The following is a 24,399-nucleotide window of genomic DNA, read 5'->3' on the forward strand; positions in this document are numbered from 1 at the left end:
GTTACGGATTAATGATCGTCATTTGATTTAAAACGATAAACGAAGCGACCTAAATGAGGAATAATCAAATGAGCTCCTGTCAGACGAATAAATTATTAGTCACATTAGTTCTTTCACTGTACAGATAACACGAATCATTTGATTCATTTCAATTGTAGTTTGTTAGAATACAAACAGCATGCAGAATCAAATATGCAATTGATTAGGTGTCATCCACCATAATATTAACGCATACGATTACAAAGTGTTTCGTTAATTGTTGTTAATACCTTACCGTCCGGATGACTGAAAATAGTCATTTTCTTGACTGCTCGTACAATCCTGGATGATTAAAAATAATCATTTTCTTGACTACTCGTGAAATTCCAGAGTGCTAAAAATAGTAAAAACTTAATAAAAAAAACACTTAACAGGTAAAACTTTAATTTTTTTTTTAAATGAGAACTCCTCTTTTTAAGAGCCCTTACATGCAAAAGTTTTCGCACAAACAGCCCGTACCGTATTGTGTTAACAAAATTTTATATATATATAATTAAACTTATATAATAAACTATTTAACCCAAAATGTTCTCGTATTATAATAAAAAATTTGGAAAAAAAAATAAAAAAATTATTGATACTACCTAAAACATCTCTTTATACTGAACACTTTTGTATAAACATTGTTTTCGTAGCTTCAATCTATTTCGAGATATTTCACTGTCCTCAATTAGGCGTAACACCCTGTATATATATATATATAACTATAATATATATATATATTATATAACTATAATCATAGCTAATTTGTTATTGGCGGAGATTCGTTAACTATATATAATATATATATATAATATATAATGTATAATATAATGTATATATATATATATATAGTTAACGAATCTCCGCCAATAACAAATTAGCTATGATTATAGTTATTGAATAAAAGACTTCATAATATACAAACTGACACGATGTGTACTGTACTAAATTTGTTGTTTATTTACTGCGAGTGTAAACATTTTTTGGCCCACAACAGCATACTATAAAATCCATGGCAAAGACGATCGTGGATTTTTATACTCGACAATTATCTTGAGATGTAAGCGGACGCTTCTAGCAATTGCGCGATTATATAAAGACCTTATGCGGTAGCTCGTATTCCTTATCGTTGAGCTTCTTGCGTTTCGATCATTTGCAGAATGGCAATTGAAATTCAGCCGCTTGAAATTCACATGGAAATCAAGAAATCAGTAATACAAGTATTTCAAACTTTCATTTCGTCTGTTCTGAAAAACGAGTTGATAAGTTCGATGCCTTTTTTGGCATGCAAAATAGATTAGTCACTCTATCAAAAGTGTCAAAAAAAAAAAAAAAAACGAAATATCACTCACGGAAGCGAAGATTTCATAAAATGCGTTATATTTATACAAACTGCTGCACTATTTCAGCCTAGAACTTTCCTACCTTTATCACCTAGACACTGGTAACCGGTCCGGTTGCTTTTACGGATCAATCGATCGGCGGCTAGACGAAATTAGCCGCTTACTGTCAGGGAAAAGGACCGATCAGTGAGAAAAAGAGTATTTAGAACTGTTGCTAGTTATACAAGTTGAATCCGGTCCCAACAGTACAACCTTATCTTCAACTTTCAGGATTTCATAATGCTGTCAGTGAATTATTAACAAACTTACCTGGTCTCTAATATCTATATATGTGCGTGTGCGTGCGTGTGTGTGTGTGTGTGTGTGTGTGTGTGTGTGTGTGTGTGAAGATCTCGTCCAGTACGGTATTTAAAATAAGTTTATTTTTTTATATTATATATAAATAATATAAAATATATATAATAATATAATAAATATATATAAATATTAAATAATATTAAATAATATAAAATATATATAATAATATAATAAATATATATATAAATATTAAATAATATAAAATAATATAAAATATATATAATAATATAATAAATATATATATAAATATTAAAAATATAAATATTTTTTTATATATGAAGAATGAAGAATGTAAAAAGGGAATGTGGTACGGTTTAAAAAGATATTGCTTGACTGTATGAGAGAAATTTATCTAAAATATGGAAAAATCAGGAAATTCCACTTGTTTTATCCTTGACTTCATCAAATTATATTGGATTCCCCAGTCTTTAGAATTTGTTTAATATCCTCTTCAAATTACGTATTGCGAATTGTTTTCAAATGAGACCAATACATTAATAATCATTTCTGTATAAGAATAAACATTCTTTTATTCTAATTAAACTGCAGTGTTTTAACATTGGAATGACGGGACCCGGGTCCATTTGCATCCAGTGTTTAAAAAAATTGTTATTCGAAGATCAAATTTTCATCAGCTAATTTAAATTCTCCCATGTGTCATTAAAGCCCGCAAGACAACTATCTCTCGGAGGAATACCTCAAAGATACATTGAAAAAATTATTAAATCAAATTACAATTGAACCTAAAAACATACTGGTTATCGGTTATACTTTAATTGGGAAGGTTTGCCGTCAAATGAGAATTCATTTCTCTTTGTAACAATTTTGATAAGCTGAAAATAATATGTTAATGTTTCTAAGTACTTTTAATGTTTCTACTGTCCAACATTTCCGTTACCCGCCTTTATCGTAGATGTGTAAAGTCCACGGTCTATCATGTTCTTCCGCAGTTCTAACACCTGGACTCCGACTACCAGACCGGCTTCACTGCCAAGTTAGTAGCATATAGGAGAAATGACCAGTCGGTGAAACGAGGCAAGGGTGAAGGTCGGATTAGTCACGATCAGCATGTCTCGGCAACTTATTTCTTTACAGGTACATGCATCGAGTGATCTGCATTTTAAGGACGTAGACAAAAGCGTGTGTAATAAATGAAAAATTTCCGGACGCACGATCATTATTTCATACATATTATGTGCATACATATGTGTATACGTACACGAATTCGCTGTTCGCTGTTCTCGTGCAGAGCGCAATGTCACTATGAAAATGGTCGGTCGTATCAGTTCTCGAGCGACTGTTGAGGTGTAATTGATTTTGACCTTTTCATGGGTGGCTATTGAGAAATAGCTTGATCTGTCGTGGACTAAAGTGTTACGAGATAGTAATAGCTGCAGGAAGAGGAATCATAAAAAATATAAATATTAGTTAAGAATAGGTGAATTCTTTCGCTTTAGGTATCAGAAATAATTTTGATAATAAGTGCTATTGCTTGTCAAGTGAAAGCAAATTAGATCAAGAAAGATAGGTAACAAATAAATATATAACAAACAGTATCAGTGATAAGGTCAACCACAGAAATTATTTATAAAGCATAAAACGACAAAATCTGAACATTAGTTTTGCACGAATTTAACAATTTATATGTTTCTAACAAACATGTAACAATTGAGATACTTTATTGTTATGAATTTAGTTATTACTTAAAAGTAGACAAACATTGAATAAATGACGATATTTCTTTATTAATTTACGAGAAAATATCGAACAAATTAAAAATAGGAACACATAAAAGTATATAAGTAACCATAGGCATTAATTAGGGTTCTTACAAAACCAACTTTTGGAAAAATCGATTTCAGAATTCCGATATTGCTGGAAAACTAGTTAAACTAATTTTTGAATTTTTAGAAGAAAAGAAAATATGATCAAAGCAGAGAAATACTTATTTTAAAAATTTAAGTAAAAGTATAAAATATTAGAATGCATGAAATTCATGGTTACAATAATAATAATAATTGTAATAACAAATTTTGTGAATTTTAATACAACCCATCTGGCTGTATATTAAATTTTAGTATCTTTTGTTAGTTATTTATATTTTCTAGTAAACAAATTTAAGAGACATTATTTTTCCAAATTTTTAAATTTCTAACAGATAAATTAATTACAGCCAACAAGATTGTATAAAAATGTAAATGAGAATAAACGATGAGAATAAATTTAGCTATTAAAAAAACTAGTGTTTAACAATATAAATGTGTAGAACAATCTGACACTTGATTAAATTTTGTTGTATTATAATTATTATAACTGTAATAGACTGCACATGAAATATCAAATAAATTAATTCGATAACACTACACTATTAAATTGTAATTTATATAATTAAATTCTAAATACTAAAAACATCAATTTTTCCTTAGTTTATTTTGCAAAAGCCACGCGACGCGTCGCGTCGTTTACCCCGTAAATATGAAACCGTTTATCGGGATCTAAGAGAACCAGTTGTACAGCTATCGGTAATAATGTTCTCGCGATCTTGAGATCAAATGTTATCATAATAGTAGTCTGTTAAGAATATATGCGCTATTATTATATGAACGATGTTTGATGACTTGTGAATGTGCGAATGCGAGCACTCGGAAGACTTTCGCAATAAATTGAAAGTCAAAGATCGAACAAGCATTCGTTGCATGAGGTAAACTGACTATCCGACTGGTATGTATTTCCTCACAGTTGAGAGACAAACATTGTTCAGGTCAATGTTCATGCCTTAGCGTCTCTCTTTTGCAACATGCGAGTAGGTCAACACGTTATTTTCTAAGAATATGGTATTTTTTGTCTAGTTCTTTGTACAGTATAAACACTTTCCTGGAATAAAAGTGGAGCTAATAGGAATAAGAATTCACAAAGCTATGAAAGTGGTAGTAACAAATTAATTGACCCGTCAGAAATTCAGTAAGAAGAAGAATATTCCTTATCTTTATGTTTTAGATCAGAAACAAAATCGAAATCGTGCCAACAGTAAATACAATTTTTGTAAAACATTCTCAATAAAACAGAATATAACTCACGTAATTTTAATTGTTTTTACTTCCAAAAGATGCATTATGTATTTCACATATTCGTAAATTTGTGTGAGGAAACATAATGCAAAAAATTATTTTAAAAAAATACCTAAACATTGTTGGAAAAATAGCAATTGCATTCAGAATACTACCCTTAAGACAAGAACGTAGGGCAAAAATATCAATTTCAATCATCGAATCATTTCTATCAGACAGTTGAGAACTGAAAAACTTGATATAAATTTCAAGTCAACTTTGAAGTACATACTATTATTTATAATGAAATTATTTACATTAAAGTAGTGAACAGAGCAATATGCGTAAATATTTTTAATTTACTATATTGCCAAACTTGAAAATAATAATAATACTTCAGAATTATTATCATGCACACACACACACACACATCTTTACAAAATCTTAGAAGATTGAAATTGTATAACAGCTACACTATACAAAACATAATAAAGAAAGAAAATTGAAATGAAAAATGAAATTGAATCGATTGCTAACTGCACATCTTGCACAGCAGATTGCCAATCAGCAGGTGTGTATTGGGCTTCTTTTATGATCGAGAATCGAGTATGTATATACCCTCATTCCTTCTACGCATCGCTTAATTCGATTTAGGGATAACAAATGCATGTGATACACACATTTAAACGATGAAAATAATAATAAAATAATTAAAATAATAATTGGCTTGACTAATGTTATTAAAAAAGTGTAATACTTATTTTAATTACATTTTCTACTTTCCTATAAATAACTAATAATTTACGAAATTATTAGTGGGATAATGAATGATCATTATCCGAATAAAATATTCGACGGACAAGAATTCATTCGGACAATTATATTACTGAAATATTTATTTGAAACAATTCGAATAATTTCGAACTCTGCCCCGGGTCCGCTAGGCCGGCAGGTCACAAATCCAAATCTCGGGCTGGGAAGTGCGCAAGATGGGAATGGCGGTGGTGGTCTTCTCAGCCAAGTTGCTTCGATATCGCAAAGACGCATTGATTATTCGCCTTTTCTGATCGAACCATAGAAGCAACAACAACCTCCTGTGTTCCACAGGATCCTCTGCTTAATAATAAAATTAATTTATTTCAGCCTTGTTCACTCCAAAAGTAATAATGTCAATGCGATAATAAAATACCATTTCCTATGTTATCCAGTCCACAAATATTTTCTTATATTCCTAGTTGCTTACAAAACTCCTTCTCGTAGAATAGAATATTAATTGTTGGCCGCGGTTGACAAGTGCTGGAATGGCTAAATTAAAAAATTCTGTAGTTTCATAAACTAAAAACCATTAGCTACGAATGTAACTTATGGGTTTTCAAAAATTTTAATAATTGTAGAAATGATTGTCGTTTCAAGACGTTCGCAAATAGAGTGAGATCGCAAGAATGTAAAGTGAAACAAGCTACATTGGTCGTCGGTATGATTTGTTTCGCTTGTGATGTCATGCTCTCTTGCTTACTCACCACTTTCTCTCTTTGTCTAACAGTGTGAGGGCAGCACTGTTTAGCTGTGAAGCATCAAACCAATCGTAAAAAAGGACAAAGCAGTTTCTCTATCTGCCTATTCAGTCTTGGCGTACTATGGTGAGGTACTATTGTAAACATAAAAGAAGTCTCAGAACAGCAACTAACTTGTTTCCGCACGTAAAACTAAAAAATGATAGTTTAATCTCTGTTTATTGTAGTAACTGATGGCAATAGCGATTACACAGTTTCACTGTGATCAAAATTAAGTAGCTTTGGATGATCTCTATTGACAGGATAGAAACATAAACCTCACAAGTGTGGTTATTATAATTCCTTTTCATTCTTATATGCGATTAAGTGAAATGGATGATGATGCTGCTGATGTTCTTTACGTCCGAGGAAACGGAAATGTATGTATATGCTCCAAATGTTTATTTAGTGTGCCAGTTAATTAATATAATACTAATGTACCGGTACCAACAGTACTATGAATAGTCTATTTATAATATTTCTTGTTTTTTTACTCTTTCTCAAGACTACAACTACAGATAGCGAAGATGTTTGGGATGACAGCGCTTTAATCAAGGCATATGACAAAGCAGTGAATTTAGCGAAGGAGGAAGTTGCTAAGAGGATGGGCATGGATACTGCAAGTTCTGTAACTAAACAGAAGATACAGAATCTAAAGCAATCTCAGCATGCGACTAAACCTTACAAGGTCACTATGATATAATAATATCAACAGTTGATACACACATTATAAGTATTAGGTTGCAAACTTTTATAGTCTCTTGTACAAAATTTAGTTCATGTCATTTTTTCTACAAGAAATCTTTGAGTTGGAAATTTGTTTAATCTAATTTTTCAAAACTCTATGAATACAATTACAATAAGGATAAACAATTTATCATACTCTCCTTTTTGACCAATTAGTTACATTGACTTGAATGTATACTTTCTCTGAATAGAAATGGATTATAGGAGAACCTTGTCGTGCCAGATACTCAGAGGATGGAGCTATTTATGAAGCTGTAATATCAAAAATCTATGAGAACAGTGGAACGTGCATTGTAAAATTTGTAGGTAATAATTTTGAAGGGATTGTCTCTTTTAGTAGACGTACGAAATTGAATGTCTACAGTGAGTTAATACAAATGATTTTGGTGGTTAGGATACGGTAACACGGAGAAAGTGGAGTTGAGCTCTCTTTCAGAGTCTCATGGTACGTTGAGTCAGGTAGTTCAGCAAGAACAGGCCTTTGCAGAGAAACAGAATGGAAAGAACGTGGAAACAAAAGATGCGAATTTTGCAACTGCTAGTTCGAAAAGGTGCACTGGAGAAAAAATGGAATGCGACGGAGAAGATGCAAAAGTATACAGGCATCACTTTATGGCTGGCCCGTCTTTCGCTTCGGCAATAGATTCAATGCCACCTGCACCTCCATTACCACCGCAATTAATGGCTAAGTAGGTAGTCGATAATCCGTGGATTAATTTATTACACGAATTTTTGTTACCAGGGATTCAATTCTAGCAGGCAGCATAGAACATATGATTATTATAATTATCATTTTAAATAGATGCGGTGCTTTAACAGAGAAATGTTTTAGACTTCCAGACAATGATGCGGACGCACTCTCGAGTATGCTAATGTCATGGTACATCAGTGGTTTTCATACAGGTAGATACTTTGTTCTCGAATTTCTGATATTACGAGATTGATTCTGGTAATTTTTACAGGTTATTATCAAGGCTTGAAACAAGCTAAAAGGAATCAAGAAAAAAGAAAGAACTGTTGATTGTATAAGTATTTGTTATTCGTATTAATAAATTATCCTAGCATCACTCTCCATTATTTACATGACAGCTCCAATATTTTTCCGCACATCTGGTTATAGGACGCATATTTAATGATGCGGATTCCAAATATCCCAAAGACGTTATTTCATAAGTAACATTTGTTAATGATACTTGGTTTTCCTCTGAACACTTTTTTGGATTAACCTGATAATACCAAGCTCGCTGGCAAAGTTTTCTGATATCAGATCCAGAATAATCACGTAAGATTTTAGCTACAAAGCTTCGCAATACCTGTTCCTCTACCACCGTCGAAATGTAAGTCTTTTGAGCATGCCAACTGTGATCTAGCTAACAGATATATGTATCTATACATTTCAACAATACTGCATCTAGATTCCTAGGAGAGCAAAATGATGACTGTGAGCGCACTTCGATAATTGTTTCTGCAAATTATCATTGCAGTATGCTCACCGCGGCACATTAGTGGCAGTCAACACAGTACAACATTACGGTCATCAGTGGTTATCAATCCGTCCATTCTGGCGAGCAGTTCTGCTCGAAATCTCCTAGCTGGTTCGGATGAGCAATCTGCACTTGTTGCTATCCAGTCAATTTCATCGACAAAGGCAATCGTGGGTGCTCGTGCGTAGACGAGATTGTCAAGACAGTCGAGAGTCGAGATTGGACCGTTGAACGATCAACATTACAAATTCAAAGATCTGTAATATAATTGAATTGAGTTGTGTTACATTCCAAACCAACGTAAAACACCAACGTGAAACAATGTAAAACAACGTAAAAAACTTAAAACTATTTTATACAACATGAAGCAACGTAAAATAACGTAAAACAATGTAAAAAAACGTAAATCTATGTAAAACAACGCAAAACATATTATAACAACACCGTAAAACAACATAGAACAACGTAAATTAACGTAAAACACCAACGTGAAACAACGTAAAAAACGTAAAACAGTAAAGCACCCTAAACAAAAGTAAAACAACAACGTGAAACAATGTAAATCAACGCAAATCAACGTAAAACATATTAAAACAACAACGTGAGATAACAGAAAACAACGCAAACGTAAACATAGGTAAACATACGTAAAGTAACAACGTAAATCAATGAAGAACAACGTAAAACAACTTAAAAAACATGTCGAACACCTCCAGACAACGTAAAACAACGTTAAACTATTTTAAACAACTACGTAAAACAGCGTAAAAACCATGTAAAACAACTGCAGACAACGTAAAATTATTTTAAACAACAACGTGATACAATGTAAATAACGTATAACGACGTAAAATATCAACGTGAAACATCGTCAAACGATGTTTGACATCGTAATCTTTCCAATCCCTTGTGGTACCCAAATACCTGAAACAGAAAAACCCATAAGATGCAATGTCTCTACTCTGTACGGATCCTAACCAACTCTGTGACTAGATTTACTGCTATAATACGGTTTTAGCTTCCCATTTTGGTGTGACAGAATAATCTATCCGAACTGAGACTCGAAAGAATTGAATAGATACAGAGAAATCAAGCAGATCGAATGTAAGCGAGCAATTCGGACGCATTTCAAGCGGCTCGCTATGATGGAACGTCCTGAGTAACCCGAATAAACTGTTCTTCGTGTACAATACATTACTGCTTTATTTTAAACATTTTTGGATATTTCTGTTTCGAGCTATTCGATTATTTCGAGCTACTCGATTCTTTCGAGCTGCTCGTTTTACCGACTCGGTTTCATCGAGTGCCGGCTCGGTCCGAATTTCGAGCTGCTCAAATATATTCGAGTATTCCGACAGCTCAAACTGAGATAGAGAAGGCCATGAGATGCAATGTCCGTATGGATCCTAAGTCTGTGTTGAATATTTGAAATATCGATCGGTAAGAATGTACGCGACACGGGAATGGTAATGGGAATTCTAAAGCCTCATTTCTGGGTGATAAAATAATGCATTGGATGTCCAATCTACCCTTATACCTCGTCTATGATAATAGTTCTAAACTTGTGTACTTGGTTATAATAAAGTATACACAATACTCGATTTTTATTAATAAGTCTCTAAGTTCGTGAACTGCCGATAACGTGGTGCTCTTTTTTTGATAAGTATCAGCTATTGGTCACGTTTATTTATTAGTTTAAGGATTTTGTCACTACAAGAAACAGCGCTATTTGCAGATGTTACGAAGCAGACGATTCGTTCCTAACAAATACCTAGCAGTGAAGGAATGATTTTAATTTATCAACTTCAAAATATCGTTATTATTTTACTTAACACCATAGATAGAGATTATAACATTCCTGCATACAAATGCAGCGAATTATCCAGATAGATTCATTTAGATTCGTAGAAAACGAAATTCCAAATAGTGAAAAGCGAGTGTGTATGTACATGAAATATTGTCAAATGCTTTATCACGTTTGCTACCAATGCCTGTATCAGGCAAATAATATATTTTTTATATAGGTCGGCACGGATTCGTGCGGCGTTTGAATTATTGAACAAATCGCGGAAGTTCCAGAAGGTCCAGGAAGTCCAGAAAGTCCAGAAGTTTATGTGCACTGAGTATATATAATGTTAATGTGTTTTATTGCATGTTCATTGCATATAAATCATAAACATTTGGCACATTCCGTACCGTATTTATTACTATTACCTGGTAAATTCCGAGACAACGGTGACCCGACGTTGACTACGCGAGTATTAATACTGTTACGGCGACCTGTCCAAATCAAGTCGCTGTAATGTGAAACTGCCCTGTTGTGAACAACTCCTTAAAAAATAATGGAAGATAGGGGTTACCACGGAAGAGTGTTACCAACAGACAATCGAAGAGTCGAGATCGGCAACATTTCAAATTGAAAGATCTGAAATGTAATTGTATTGAGTTGTATTATAGTTATATATTGTTATTATAGTTATATATTCTTTATTGTAAATAAAATGCAGCGACGCGAGAGAAATTGAGTGATCCGCAATTTATTTGTTCTGTAATTTATTTTCAAATAAAAATCCAATACTTAATTGTTAAACTAAATGAAGATTTATATTTTCTTACAGAGTTGATAGAATGACTACCATAAAGAAGAATAAAGGGACTTATGGCTATTGTGTCTTGGCGTGGACAATTTTTATTTCGCTAGAGTGCAGACTTTTATACATAGTCTTCTCTACACAATTTAGTTTATTTTAGTTTATTTCATTTTTGCTAGAAGAAATCTTGTTTGAAAAACTTGTTTAATCTAATTATTAGAAAATAATCTTTGAATACAATTACCATAACGATTAAAAATGTACAACAATGACCTTTTTGAACAATTACATTGACTTAAACGTACATTTTCCCCGAACAAAAATGGATTATAGGAGAACCTTAACGTGCGAGATATTCAGAAGATGGGGAGATTTATGAAGCTGTAATATCGAAAATCTACAAGAGAACAGCGAAACGTACATTGTAAAATTTGTAGGTAATAATTTTGTAGGGACTGTCTTTTAGTAGACGTACGAAATTGAATGTCTACAGTGTGCTAACATGGATGATTTTAATGGTAAAGATACGATAACACGAAGAAAGTGAAGTTGAGCTCTCTTTCAGAGTCCCATGATACTGAGTCAGATAGTTCAGCAAGGACAGGCCTTCGCAGAGAAACAGAACAGGAAAATTGCGCAAACAAAAGATGCGAATTTCGCAACTGCAAGTTCGAAAAGCTGTACTGGAGAAAAATTGGAATGCGACGGAGAAGACGCAAAAGTATACAGGCAAAACTTTATGGCTGGTCCGTCTTTCGCTTCGGCAATAGATTCAATGCCGCCTGCACCTCCATTGCCACCGCAATTAATGGCTAAGTAGGTAGACGATAATTCGTGGATTAATTTATTACACGAATTTTTGTCACCAGGGATTCAATTTTAGCAGGCAGCATAGAACATATGATTATTACAATTATCATTTTAGATGGATATGATGCTTTAACAGAGAAATGTTTTAGACTTCTAGACAATGATGCGGACGCACTCTCGAGTATGCTAATGTCATGGTACATCAGTGGTTTTCATACAGGTAGATACTTTGTTCTCGAATTTCTGATATTACGAGATGATTCTGGTAATTTTTACAGGTTATTATCAAGGCTTGAAACAAGCTAAAAGGAATCAAGAAAAAAGAAAAAACTGTTGATTGTATAAGTGTTTGTTGTAATTGAATAATTATTTTAGGCTCTTATTCTATTTTTTTGCCAGTCATAAAATGCAGATATCTCTTTTTCCCCGACTGCAGGATATATATTTCTCGCTGCCATTTCCAAATATTTCAAAGACGTTATTTCATAAGTAACATCCGTTAATAGTACTTGGTTTTCCTCTAAACTCTTGATTACTGGAGTAACCTGATGAATCCATGCTTGTTTGCAAAGTTTTTTGATATCAGATCCAGAATAATTACATAACTTTCTATCTACAAAGTCCCGCAACTTCTGTTCATCTATCACCGACGAAGTGTAAGTCTTGAGCATGTCGAGTATGATCTTGCTATTAGGCATGTGTACGGAAATGCTTCTATCTATACGTCTCAGCAGTGCTGCATCTAGATTCCTAGGAGAGCAAAATTATGACTGTTAACGCACTTTGGTTATACCGTTGATCGTTTCTGTAAATTATCATTACGGTATGCTCACCACGGCACATTAGTGGCAGCCAACAATACAACATTACGATCATCGGTGGTCATCAATCCGTCCATCCTGGCGAGCAGTTCTGCTCGAAATCTCCTAGCTGGTTCGGATGAGCAATCTGCACTTGTTGCTATCCAGTCAATTTCATCGACAAAGATAATCGTGGGTGCTCGTGCGTAGGCGAGATCGAAAAGAGCCTGTATAGTTTAATCGGCATTTAAATCTCAAACACTTTCCAATGCCGCAGCGCACTTCTAATGTAAACTATTATTTTTTGTTCCCACTGGACAATCTTAGCCTATAAAAATTCTTTATACATAGTCGAGATTTTTAAATTGCTTGGGATAAACATATTTAACACGTTCCGTGCCGGGCTTTTTTTACTCGAATCTTCACACTTTGATATTTTACTAAAACTTGATGTATTACGTGCAATTATTAATTCTCGTACACATAACAACGTAACAAAAACTTATCAACGCCCATTCTTGCGGTGGAAATTGATTCTTCGGTTCTAAATTTCTTGTAAACAATTTGTTCAGTTCACTAAGTAAACATGCAAGCGTGTACCATCGATGGTACACGTGGCACGGAACGTGTTAATCGGGATAGCACCCGACGAAATCAATACGATACAGTTGTGTATTCTTATATTTTCATCTACTCACGCGAACGTATTTTTCAGAGTCCCCCCGCCATTTGCTGATCAACGAGCTGGCTGACACGTTGAAGAATGTACAGCTGCACTCGGTTGCGGCTGCCCTGGCCAGCATCGTTTTTCCTGTTGGTATTTTTTGTTCTTAAGGCTTTGTAAACTTGGTATATGACAAAACTATTTAATCCTTATTATAAACACATCATCCCGGCTATCAACTTTGAATTTGTTCTTAAAACGTCTTACATATGCTTATTGCCAAGTAATAAAATTGATACGGATTTCTACTTTCCCGGGCAACTACAAATTATCTATATTTAACACGTTCCGTGCCACGTGTACCATCGATGGTACACGCTTGCATGTTTACTTAGTGAACTGAACAAATTGTTTACAAGAAATTTAGAACCGAAGAATCAATTTCCACCGCAAGAATGGGCGTTGATAAGTTTTTGTTACGTTGTTATGTGTACGAGAATTAATAATTGCACGTAATACATCAAGTTTTAGTAAAATATCAAAGTGTGAAGATTCGAGTAAAAAAAGCTCGGCACGGAACGTGTTAAGGAATAAATAACATCGTCGGCAATATCAACATCATTGCACGCAGACATCTGTTGTCAAGATTCACCTACGAATCAAGGGATCTGCGTTCTACCTGTACCCGGTGGGCCGTACATTAGTATGCCTTTCCAGGACCACTGACCGCGGAAAAGCGTTGGATACTTAAAGGGGTACACAATGGCCTCTTTAATTGTTTCTTTGCATTCCTCTAAGCCTTTCACGTGGTCCCAGAGTACGTTCAAGTTTCCTTCCAAAATCTCCTGCGCACAGTTAAAAGGAGAATGAAAGAAATTAGTACAATCTGATTAGAAGATGAAACTGTTTATATAAACCGGAAACTAGCGTTCAAAGCTGCGCAAAAAGTAATCTGACTCACGATCAACAATTGCAAGTAACGTGAAATCATGTTCACGACTAAAACGATTATGATTACTAAACGATCCAGTAACCATAACTAATGAATAACTTAAATGATCGAAGAACACGTAATGATTGATCTTGATTAACTTAATAACCATTATTCTGTCAGTACTAGGTAGTCTGATAGACTCACCCTTGAGATCGATTCTGCTATTTTTTGCATTTCGGAGTTATCCCCATAAAGATCACTGATGGTCTCGTGCATTGATGGCAACGCGGCTTCGCTTGGTTGCTTTATGTTCGACTGTTGATCGACGAATATCTGTTTCACTAACAATGGGAACACCACTTCGTTAGAATTCTCCTCCGGCTTCCACTTGCTTTTCTTGCCAATTTTACCGTCGTTTTGCTTGCCGTTGCTCTCGGCTACGTTCGTTCGACTCCTGTGGAAATTTAATCGCGTCGATTCAAGATCAAATCGTCGGTTGCAGAATGATAAATTAATATTACTAGTAGAGGCGAAATGAATTTTTTAATGCCAGCGAAATAATTTATTTTTAACGATGATAAAGGAGCTTATACGGAGAAGGTGGCAGCAGGTACAGGCCTTCCAACAAGGGGGACGATTCTAAGAGGAGAAAGGCGAAAGAAAATAGAAGGCCCATGAAAGAGGAAAGGATTAGGGGAGATACAGAGAAAAAGTAGGAAGACTTCCAGAAAGAAAGAACCCGGCTAAATCCAAAAGAGAAGATCCAGAAGTTCCAGCAGTTCCAAAAGGTCCAGAAGTTCCAATATACTGTCTATATTTTCATGATAATATTGGTTAATTTCTTCATTTTGAACAAATTCGAGCAAGTAAAGTTGCGTTTAAGGTAAGGTTTCAAGTGTCCAGAAGTAGAACTAATGTACCACTTCTCAAAGAAACAATCAAGCTATTAGTTTCGGAACAATGTTCGTAATATACAGGGTGTTCTAAAATTAGCGTATTTCTGAGAGAAAATGGGGTTCCTGAGGTCATTTGCAGCAACTTTTTCCTGAGCGAAATGCAATCCACGACTTTGTTTACGATATATTAACGAAATACAGTGACCAATGAGAGGCGAGGTTTCGTAGCAGAAGGTCGGGACGGATTAGTGCGGTGTTTGAATTGTTGAACAAGTCACGGAGCATGAACTTTCCGGATTTTTTCATTACGTGACAGTGATATTTTTAAGAAGAACGCTGTTCACCTTTATTTTAGAACGTTTGAAAAATATTTCCTAATTTTTCGGAACCGAAAAATAGTTTAACCGTGACAGCTGTTTTAATTATTAATTGAGCCGATAACAGTAAAGATTTCTTCAGTTTTTCTCGAGTCAACGTCGCAATGTATTCCTCCCAGAACAGTACCGTATCTTGTCGGTTTTCGTGGAATGCGACGGAGATACGAACGAAACAGTGCGGACCTTGAGGGTAGAGTCCCCGAAAATCCAAACAATTCGATATGTGAGAAAATTGCAACATAATTTTTATCACGAGGGAGTCGTGGATTGCGGCGACCGCGGAACCGCACGTTAGAAGCAGAGGAAGCAATCCTCGAAGAGATGGAAGCAGATGGCGCCGTGAGCCTAACAACGAGATGAATCCTGTTGAAATTTTAGCCTCGAACAAAAATTAATCTATAGTTTACTTAGTAAGATATCTTCAGTTAAGATATCGGTTTACATTTCGCCGGCTCCGTCAGCGGGCAGCGACGGTGATGTAAACTGTATACAGGGTGTCCCACAATTATTTTAACAGCCGAAAATGAGGGGTAGCTGAGGTCATTTGAAGTAACTTTTTCCTTTGCGAAAATGCAATCCGCGGCTTTGTTTACGAGTTATTAACGAAAAACACTGGCCAATGAGAGGTGACGGTGCGAGAGAGAGGGTCCGCGAGAGAGTCCGCAGCACGAGGCTTTGACAGAAGGTCGGGACGGACTCGAGCCGCGTTCGAAGTATTGAACAAGTCACGAAGCGAGAACTTTCCGGATTTTTTAAACTACATAACAGTGATATTTTTAAGAAAAACGCTGTTCACCTTTACTTTAGAACGTCTGAAGAATATTTACTAATTTTTCGGACCCGAAATAATATGAAGTTTAACCGTGACAGCTGTTTTAATTTTCTGGTGTGCATGACACCTCGTGTGTACCATATGAAATTTTTATGCAAGGTGTACAGTGAAGATTAACAAAGTTCGTAAATGATATTTTAATTTAAATAATTCCGTGTACGAACAGAATTCAACGAATGATTCGCAAAGCTGATTTAATAATAAATAATCGCGTTAAGGTACGTAAAGGATTTGTTTTTTAGAGAAATATGAAAAATTATACCAAAAAGGGTATAAAAGAAGCGTTTTTTCTTGCCGGACTCTCAGTAGAGTTTGGTCGCTCGATCGTTTTCGCCCATATACCTTCTCTCAATAAAGGAATAAAATAAAGTCCTTTTAAGCAAAGAATTAGAATCATATTCATTTTCATTCCATAATCCCAACAAATCCAAAGGACATCCGCACATCTTTCCCGATTGTCGAGGATTAATTGAGTGGCCAATGTTTTATGACAGTGATATGAAAGAGAACTCCTTGTCGAGGATTAATTAAGTGGTCAGTGCTTTGTGACAATGTTGTAAAAGTGAACTCCGTGTTTACCTGAGGCCCCTGCGATCGCATCCCTTCCTCGGTAAAGCCATTGACCTGGAATCTACTGAACATTGTGCGAGGTCAGTGCACCGACATCGTGAACTGTGACTGACATTTCCAAGCAGCAAATGCATCTTCATCGAAATGGGTAAGTTTACAATAAATTATATCCTTCACAATCCTTAAATAAACATATCCCTTATGTTCTTTGACGCGATTTATTATTGAATTAGCTTCGGAAATCGTTCGTTGAATTCTGTTTGGACACGGAATTATTGAAACAAAAATATTTTTTGCGTGGTTTTGACGGGATTTCTTATTGTTAATCTTCATTGTAATCGGCTCAATGAATAATTAAAACGACTGTCACGGTTAAACTACTTACTATTTCGGCTCCGAAAAATTAGTAAATATTCCTCAGTCGTTCTAAAAGTAAAGGTGAACAGCGTTTTTCTTAAAAATACCACTGTTACGTAGTAAAAAAGATCCGGAAAATTCACGCTTCGTGACTTGTTCAATATTTCGAACCCCGCCCGGATCCGTCGCAACCTTCTGCCAAAGCCACGTGTTGCTGGCTCGCGAACTTCGCACCCTTGCCACTCATTGGTCACTGTTTTTCCTTAACCCTTTCGGTACGAGCGCCGGATATATCCGGCATCCATCTGATGACCACTATGGACGAGTGCCGAATACATCTGGCATCCATGCAAGCCACATTTCTGTGGGCCCTTTACAGAATGTTTACAGGCAACATTTAAAGAAAGATTTAGAAACGGATTAAGCACAGTCATTACTTAACGCTTAACACTTTATCGTCCGGTCGTGGTTGAGGCTGCCACTCAGTAAGGACTGGCTTAGTCGCGCGCGCATTTGCTCCCAGTACCGGCTAAATTTTCGCTATTCATTGTGTTGTGCTTATTCCTTTAAAAATAATAATAAATAATAATAATTATTATAATTATAATTCATAAGGATATGGGGAGGTCAGCATACAGGAGGTCAGCTACTAACAAAACAGTAAAGAAGCGAAAACCGTCGATAGCTAAAAGTCGATTAATAGGCTATCGGTCGATAAGCATTGGCAATCGAAAAGCCGATTAATAGGCTAGCGATCGATAAACATTGGCAATCGAAAAGCCGATAAATAGGCTAGCGGTCGATAAAGTGTTAAGAAAATCTTCGTACAAAAGCGGACTGATCCTGCGTTATGTGCGCATTTTCGGCGCGGCACCCCGTACAGTGGGAGTGCCACGGCGGACAACGCGCTCGTACCGAAAGGGTTAACACGTTCCGTGCCACGTGTACCATCGATGGTACACGCTTGCATGTTTACTTAGTGAACTGAACAAATTGTTTACAAGAAATTTAGAACCGAAGAATCAATTTCCACCGCAAGAATGGGCGTTGATAAGTTTTTGTTACGTTGTTATGTGTACGAGAATTAATAATTGCACGTAATACATCAAGTTTTAGTAAAATATCAAAGTGTGAAGATTCGAGTAAAAAAAGCTCGGCACGGAACGCGCGCGTGTTAATAACTCGTAAACAAAGTCGCGAATCGCGTTTTCGCTAAGGAAAAAGTTGCTTCAAATGACCCCAGGAACCCCTCATTTCTCGGAAATACGATAATTTTGGGACACCCTGTATACTCTACACACTGTGTATATATTAGTATAGGTCCAAAAATACCCAGGGTCGGCCGGACGCCGCCTGGCGAAAGGTCGGACGTCCGAGGGTTAATGTTTAACGTATTCGTTTAAAATTTGAAGTTACGAATGTAAGATGGTTCTTCGGATCCAAGCGTAAATCAAAATGGCGGGAATGGCGCCAAAGAGAACGATAAAAGCGTAAATGCATAGCAGTTTTGTAATGAACATTCGCTTACATTGTATTCCCGGCAGTAGCCGCCTCGGCGTTTTTGCACAAAACAGGCAACTTGTTGTACCTCATGTCATAATAATTCTCGTAATCGATTAGGATCATCTCGAGATTGATGTTGTCACAGACGTGCACGTTGTTGGATAACTGAGCCTCCGTTGTAATGGTAGCAGCTGATCTTATGAACCTGCAAACGTGACATTTTGTTTTCATTTTACCCGATCCGTACGAAACCTATCTTTTTTACACTCATGAACTATGTTCTGTTTGTAAACGTTTGCAAATAAAAGCTCACCCCCGATTTTCTAAATAATCAGCTATCAGATAAAGCAGATGTTGACGTCGTAGTCTCGCACGCGTTCCCTCCTGATTCAGAATTATCACACCGTTAACTTTGATATTGAATTGATTCGTTTCTTTTTCGAACTGTTGAATTGTTCCACGGGTTTCAACATTTGTCTAAAGTATCACTCGGGGGCGAAATTAGCAACTGTAATGAGCTGTTCATAATTTTGTTCCGATCCCCTCAAGGACCAAAACTACAAGAAATCCGATCAAACAAATCGTATTGCCGCAACAAAGGTTTCCACAGGCCGGTCAAACATTTACATTATGTGATGAAAAAATGCTTTGAAATTGTTCAATGTGCGTACAATCGAACCATTTATTGGCGAGATTTCAGAGATTCGTGTGTATGAAAATTAATTCGCAAGAGACGCGCAACGTCGACCACGTGGGGGCCCAGGCACCATTGATTTTACCTTTGCGCGTAAAGTATGATTGATGCTGTTCTTGGCAGTGTCCATGCTCAGTTCCTTCGACATGATGCTCGGCGTGAAATAACTAAAACGACTGCTGTGCTAGGGGTGTGCTATTTGTTTGAAACCAAAGGCGAGCGATCCGTTGCTATGACGATTCGGTCTCCAACGTAAAGGCTGGTTCACACTCGGCCAGTAAAGCAGGATGGCGATTAATTTAATAATTTATGGTGCGGGGACAGTAGGATTTAGTTCATTGCGTTACTAAGTCAATGTAGACAAGTAGATACGTTTCGATGGGTTTTTCTGGTAGAATAGTCTTCGTCCACCATTCATTAATGATAAACGAAACCCATGGAACAGAAGAAAATCGCGAAACACCAAACGCTATGATAATCTTACAACTTATCTATCAAAAGGGGAATGGTGGAGGATGACCAAAGTCATTCGAATCTCCGCGAAACGAGACATTCGCGATCATTAACTATGATATTTCTGAAATTTTTACGAGATTTAGTACTATGTTCATTGTTACTAAATCGAAGGAATTTAATAATAAGAAACAGATGTTGCGGCTTTGGGAATTATTTGTGATTTAACAGAGATAATTATGGAGATTCCTGATATACTGAAAAATTCTGTAGACTCTCCCGAGTATAATAGTATTTTTTTTGCAGCGTAGATATTTAAAAATGTCTGAGTAAAAATTTTCATGTTAACGTGACATTGTCTGACTTGTCCACGAGAATTTTTTGCGATTTAACAGGAACAGTTACGGAGATTCTTGATATACCGAAAAATTCTCTAGACTCTCCCGTGTATAACATTATATTTTTGTTTTATATTCCAGGTGTTTAGAAATGTTTGAGTAAAGTTTGAAGTGTGAACGTGATATCGTTCGACAATCATTTTCTGCGGTATTTTACAGCATTAAGAATTTCTTGAGCTTGAATCTACAAATTTCATCCTTGACGACCCGATAATTCTATCATTTATTTTCGAACGAAAATCTATTCTTTTGCACCCAATAATTAACTAATAAACTAAATGAAGATTTACATTTTCTTATAAAGTCGAGACTTACGGCTATTCTGTCTTGGCGTGGACAATTTTGATTTCGCAAGAGGATTCGCAATAGATGAAATAGGACGATGAAATTATAAGATAGGATAGACCGTGCAATACTGGTGTTTTATGTCTCGATAACAGAGCTTTTCTGAAATCAGTCGTCTGTCGCAGACTCGCAGGTTAGCCCTTAGGAGCCCGAGGGTAGCTCGGCGTCCGTAAAGTCCGACGGTGAAGAGTATCCGGGGGCTAGTTGCTTCGACAAGGGGTTTCAAAGAACCAAGGACGATGGATCCGTGCATCTCGAGCAGTCAGCTGGACGGAGAACAAAAAGAATGCGTTAGCTTTTTGAATAAGCAGCTGAACAGAACCGAAACACTATTTCGTCCGCCTGGCCGCCATACGTAACTTCTATTCTTCTGCGAAAACCAGGTATTTCAGTTTTTCACCACTTTTCAACTGCCGCAAAACAGTCGTGCCGCAACTGGCGATACGAAATCAACGCATTCACGTTCGAGACACTTCAGCTTACCGCGGTTTAATCGTTCACCTTTCCGATTCTTGACCGCCGGACACATTCGACAAATATGTCTCTTATTTAACACTAAAAAACAGCTGTTTTATATTAGTTTATAAAACTAACAATAATAATCGTATTATTGCCGTAAGCAATATATAAATTGGATATTATTTGTAAATGTATCTTTATCACTTGTAAATGTATCTTTACGATATGAATGATCGTAAATTAAAGAATTAGTGACCCGTCATTTTGACGGGTTCCGTAAATCTAGTATTAATATTACCGGCGAAATTGTACATAGCAAAAATGTTCTGGATTTGTTGCGAGGAACAGCAATCACTTAGGGATTTCTGTCTTTCTTTAACACTCGGACGCGCGTGAATATTACTACTCGAATGTCCAGTTTCTGACAATTAATTGAAAGTTTTACATGTCTCGTTAAAGTCTATAGAGAAACTAACGTATCTAGAAGAAAGGCAGTAAATTCTTCCTGATTGACGCTCAGCTCGGAAACAAAAATGGACAATTTCGGAAAAGGAGATACGATTACAAAAGTCCAAATCGCAACTTTCGGACTAAAAGTAAATAACATTTCCAAATCTTGTGTTACTTATTAAGCGCATCGGATAAGTTTCTCTATTTTCGTTTCATTCTTGTGAATGCAGTAAATTCTCCCTAATTGACGCTCAGATTGTACACAAAAATGGACGATTTCGGTCTTCCGAGATACGATTATTCGAACCACGCGGCTCGTTTTTATAGTTGCCGATTGTTAACAATTTATAAAAACGTGCTGCAAGACTCGAATAAATCCTCTTCCCAAATTGTCCATTTCTGTTACCAAGCTGAGCGACAATCAGGGAAACTTAATTGAAATGAAGATGGTATCTTTCGATTATTTAAATTTTTCCACTGTTTCAAATTGTATCTACCCGTTTTTCTTATAGGTACACAGCGGCCCACAAAAATGTTCATACACCTTCTAAAACATAATAACTTTTTTCGAACTGAACAAAATGACTTGAATTTTTGACTGGTTTACTAGACGATGGCTAGAAAAAAAGCTTATTTTTTAAATTTAGCTATTACTTGGAATTAAAAGAGAAAATCAAACGCCCTCGTTTCTTAACTTTTTTATCAGCATGCATATAAGAAACCGTGTTCTACGGAAGGCATTTTTTAAATTTCCGCCATAGGCTCAGATAAAAAAGTTAGAAAACGGGAGTATTTTATTTCTTTTTGTCATTCCAAGTAATAGCAAAATTTAGAAAAAGCATTTCGGTCATTGTTTAGTAGACTAGTTCCGCTATCATCTAAAAAAATTCAGGTCACTTAGTCTGGTTTTAAAAAGATTGTTGCGTTTTAAAAGGTGTACGAACACTTTTGTGCGTCACTGTAAATACCTACAATCCACAGTACAGTTATTATCCTAACACGGTACACGAGACTGTGAACGCTTTAATGTTAGAAATATTACTGGGTTTCAGCCATTTATAATCAAGCAGGTCTGCCCTGTTCTAATAACGCCATTTGTCGATTCCGAACCCTTATTCAAAGTCGGAAGTGTCTGCATGAGTTGAAAAAAGAATAGGAATTCATTAGAAAGATGTTTTCTGTTTCAATCATTTTTGTAAGATGACAATGATCTGTCAGCACAGTAAATTCTCTTCAATTTTTCTTCAGCTTGTAAACATAAATAGACAATTTAAGAAGGGGAGATACGATTATTCGAGCCTTGCGGCTCGTTTTTATGGTTGTTGACAGTCGGTAAATATAAAAACAAGTCGCAAGCCTCGAATAATCGTATCTCTTCCCAAATTGTCCATTTTTATGTGTAATTTGTACTTCGTTGACAGCCGTGAAATTATACGAACTTCGCAATGTTTTAACTGGAAAAAAAGGGGGCGCGATGAAGAATTGCTTAGAAACGTGTTAGATTCTGTCGTGCTTTACATTTTACGTGTCATAAACGAAGACTGCAGTCCAATGCGGAGATTCTCCGCTTGACATAACCTTGATCGAACACTGTTCGATAACGACGGATCAAAGAGCAATCTGTAATGTCGAAACCAGTCGTGTTTCCAATCATCTTGCTCAATATTTCATACAGTTGCCGAATATCCGAATGAATGGGTGACGTTTGGAGATATTGAATTATTAGTTCGACCGCTGATTAGTCGAATGCGATTCCGCTGCGGGCATCTTCGACTCGAAACACGGCGTGAACTCCCTCTTTTATCCGACATTCCCACGAATTCCAGCTCCGATCGAGTAAATCGAATTTTCGAATTGATTTTTCATTAATAAAAACGCCCCTTCACAATTTCAATCGGTTGAAGATAATGTTGAATCTGAATACCATATTATTTATTCCACAGTTTTAAAATTCATTCATTCAGGACTGCGTCAAAATCCGCAAAGCGATGATATTTTAAATTAGGAAAATTGATTCTATATTTTTCTATATACAGGGTGTTAAAAAAACCATTCGATATTTATATGGTATATAGGATACATTGTACTGAATAAAAAAGCTTCAGTAAACATAGGTCGAAAGGTCAACCGTTTCTGAGATATAAACATTTTTGTTTGCTAGTATTATGATTGACTTACTTATGGGGATATTTGAAAAGCCTAGTGTACTCCTCGCCGATAAATGATTTAGAAGAATCAGGTAACCGAATCCACCATGCTTGTCAAATAATTCAACAGAAATGTGAAATTTTCGAGAGAGTTCGCGGCTTTATAACAAGAAGATGCAAAGCGTGTCATGATACTAGCAAACAGAAATGTTTATATCTCAGAAACGGTTGACCTTGATGTTTACTAAAGCTTTTTTACTCAGTACAATGTATCCTATATACCATATAAATATTGAATGGACCTTTTTGAAGACTGTATATCTCATAATGTACTTTACAACTAAACTGCGGATTTTTATGCAACATTAAAATTATCTGCATCAATCGCAAGAAATAGAAACTAAATAGCAAGTTCATTCTCTGTTTAATGCTTTTAATAGATTAAAATTGGCATTTTCAAATTCTTTTAATCTTTTTAGTATCTTAGATTGGATCTACCTAATTTTGCCATGAATGCACAAAATCTGCAGTCTACATCGTAACTGTTTCAAGAACCGAAACCGTTAT

At 35.7% G+C, this 24,399-nt stretch overlaps 3 protein-coding genes and 1 long non-coding RNA gene across 7 annotated transcripts; 2 read left to right on the top strand and 2 right to left on the bottom strand.

Annotated features, from left to right (window-relative positions):
* Window positions 1–5,633: 5,633 nt before the first annotated feature.
* Window positions 5,634–8,701, bottom strand: LOC117220768 (uncharacterized). Of its 2 annotated transcripts, none has more exons than XR_013034126.1 (3): window positions 8,562–8,701; window positions 5,958–8,487; window positions 5,634–5,881 (listed from the first exon to the last, which is right to left on the bottom strand). It is a non-coding gene; the product is annotated as an uncharacterized LOC117220768 (long non-coding RNA). The 2 variants fall into 2 exon arrangements; XR_004490349.2 differs by having other exon boundaries at window positions 5,634–5,884.
* Window positions 6,561–8,145, top strand: LOC117220766 (survival motor neuron). Its single transcript, XM_033471035.2, has 6 exons — window positions 6,561–6,701; window positions 6,827–7,009; window positions 7,260–7,374; window positions 7,463–7,757; window positions 7,901–7,971; window positions 8,031–8,145. The coding sequence occupies exons 1-6, from the start codon at window positions 6,639–6,641 to the stop codon at window positions 8,087–8,089; spliced, it is 786 nt and encodes a 261-aa protein (XP_033326926.2). The 5' UTR covers window positions 6,561–6,638; the 3' UTR covers window positions 8,090–8,145.
* Window positions 8,702–9,905: 1,204 nt separating the features above from the next.
* Window positions 9,906–13,729, top strand: LOC117220749 (uncharacterized). Of its 2 annotated transcripts, XM_076524534.1 has the most exons (5): window positions 9,906–10,984; window positions 11,171–11,580; window positions 11,709–11,959; window positions 12,103–12,173; window positions 12,232–13,729. In XM_076524534.1, exons 3-5 carry the CDS (start codon window positions 11,715–11,717, stop codon window positions 12,288–12,290), a joined length of 375 nt encoding a protein of 124 aa, XP_076380649.1. In that variant the 5' UTR covers window positions 9,906–10,984; window positions 11,171–11,580; window positions 11,709–11,714; the 3' UTR covers window positions 12,291–13,729. The 2 variants fall into 2 exon arrangements, with proteins under 2 accessions (XP_076380649.1, XP_076380648.1); XM_076524533.1 differs by having other exon boundaries at window positions 12,103–13,729.
* On the bottom strand, window positions 12,287–24,106 carry LOC117220722 (katanin p60 ATPase-containing subunit A-like 2). Of its 2 annotated transcripts, XM_033470961.2 has the most exons (9): window positions 20,747–24,106; window positions 19,666–19,849; window positions 19,200–19,270; window positions 18,912–19,091; window positions 14,556–14,805; window positions 14,097–14,262; window positions 13,452–13,564; window positions 12,787–12,980; window positions 12,287–12,703 (listed from the first exon to the last, which is right to left on the bottom strand). In XM_033470961.2, exons 2-9 carry the CDS (start codon window positions 19,726–19,728, stop codon window positions 12,325–12,327), a joined length of 1,416 nt encoding a protein of 471 aa, XP_033326852.1. In that variant the 5' UTR covers window positions 19,729–19,849; window positions 20,747–24,106; the 3' UTR covers window positions 12,287–12,324. The 2 variants fall into 2 exon arrangements, with proteins under 2 accessions (XP_033326852.1, XP_076380647.1); XM_076524532.1 differs by lacking the exon at window positions 19,666–19,849 and having other exon boundaries at window positions 20,747–24,104.
* Window positions 24,107–24,399: the final 293 nt, after the last annotated feature.

The sequence above is a fragment of the Megalopta genalis genome, chromosome 9, assembly GCF_051020955.1.
Source record: "Megalopta genalis isolate 19385.01 chromosome 9, iyMegGena1_principal, whole genome shotgun sequence".
Taxonomy (NCBI): domain Eukaryota; kingdom Metazoa; phylum Arthropoda; class Insecta; order Hymenoptera; family Halictidae; genus Megalopta; species Megalopta genalis.

Excerpts from the sequence above, each read along its gene's own strand:
- LOC117220722 (XM_033470961.2), bottom strand. The coding sequence starts at position 19,728 with ATGTCGAAGGAACTGAGCATGGACACTGCCAAGAACAGCATCAATCAT. Across the intron at positions 14,806-18,911 it reads GCTACTGCCGGGAATACAAT|GAGTCGAACGAACGTAGCCG; the intron begins GTAAGCGAATGT and ends AAATTTCCACAG. Across the intron at positions 12,981-13,451 it reads ACTCTGAAAAATACGTTCGC|GCTCTTTTCGATCTCGCCTA; the intron begins GTGAGTAGATGA and ends TAAACTATACAG.
- LOC117220766 (XM_033471035.2), top strand. The coding sequence starts at position 6,639 with ATGCGATTAAGTGAAATGGATGATGATGCTGCTGATGTTCTTTACGTC. Across the intron at positions 7,758-7,900 it reads CCACCGCAATTAATGGCTAA|ACTTCCAGACAATGATGCGG; the intron begins GTAGGTAGTCGA and ends GAAATGTTTTAG. Across the intron at positions 7,972-8,030 it reads CATCAGTGGTTTTCATACAG|GTTATTATCAAGGCTTGAAA; the intron begins GTAGATACTTTG and ends TAATTTTTACAG.
- LOC117220749 (XM_076524533.1), top strand. The coding sequence starts at position 11,715 with ATGATACTGAGTCAGATAGTTCAGCAAGGACAGGCCTTCGCAGAGAAA. Across the intron at positions 11,960-12,102 it reads CCACCGCAATTAATGGCTAA|ACTTCTAGACAATGATGCGG; the intron begins GTAGGTAGACGA and ends GAAATGTTTTAG.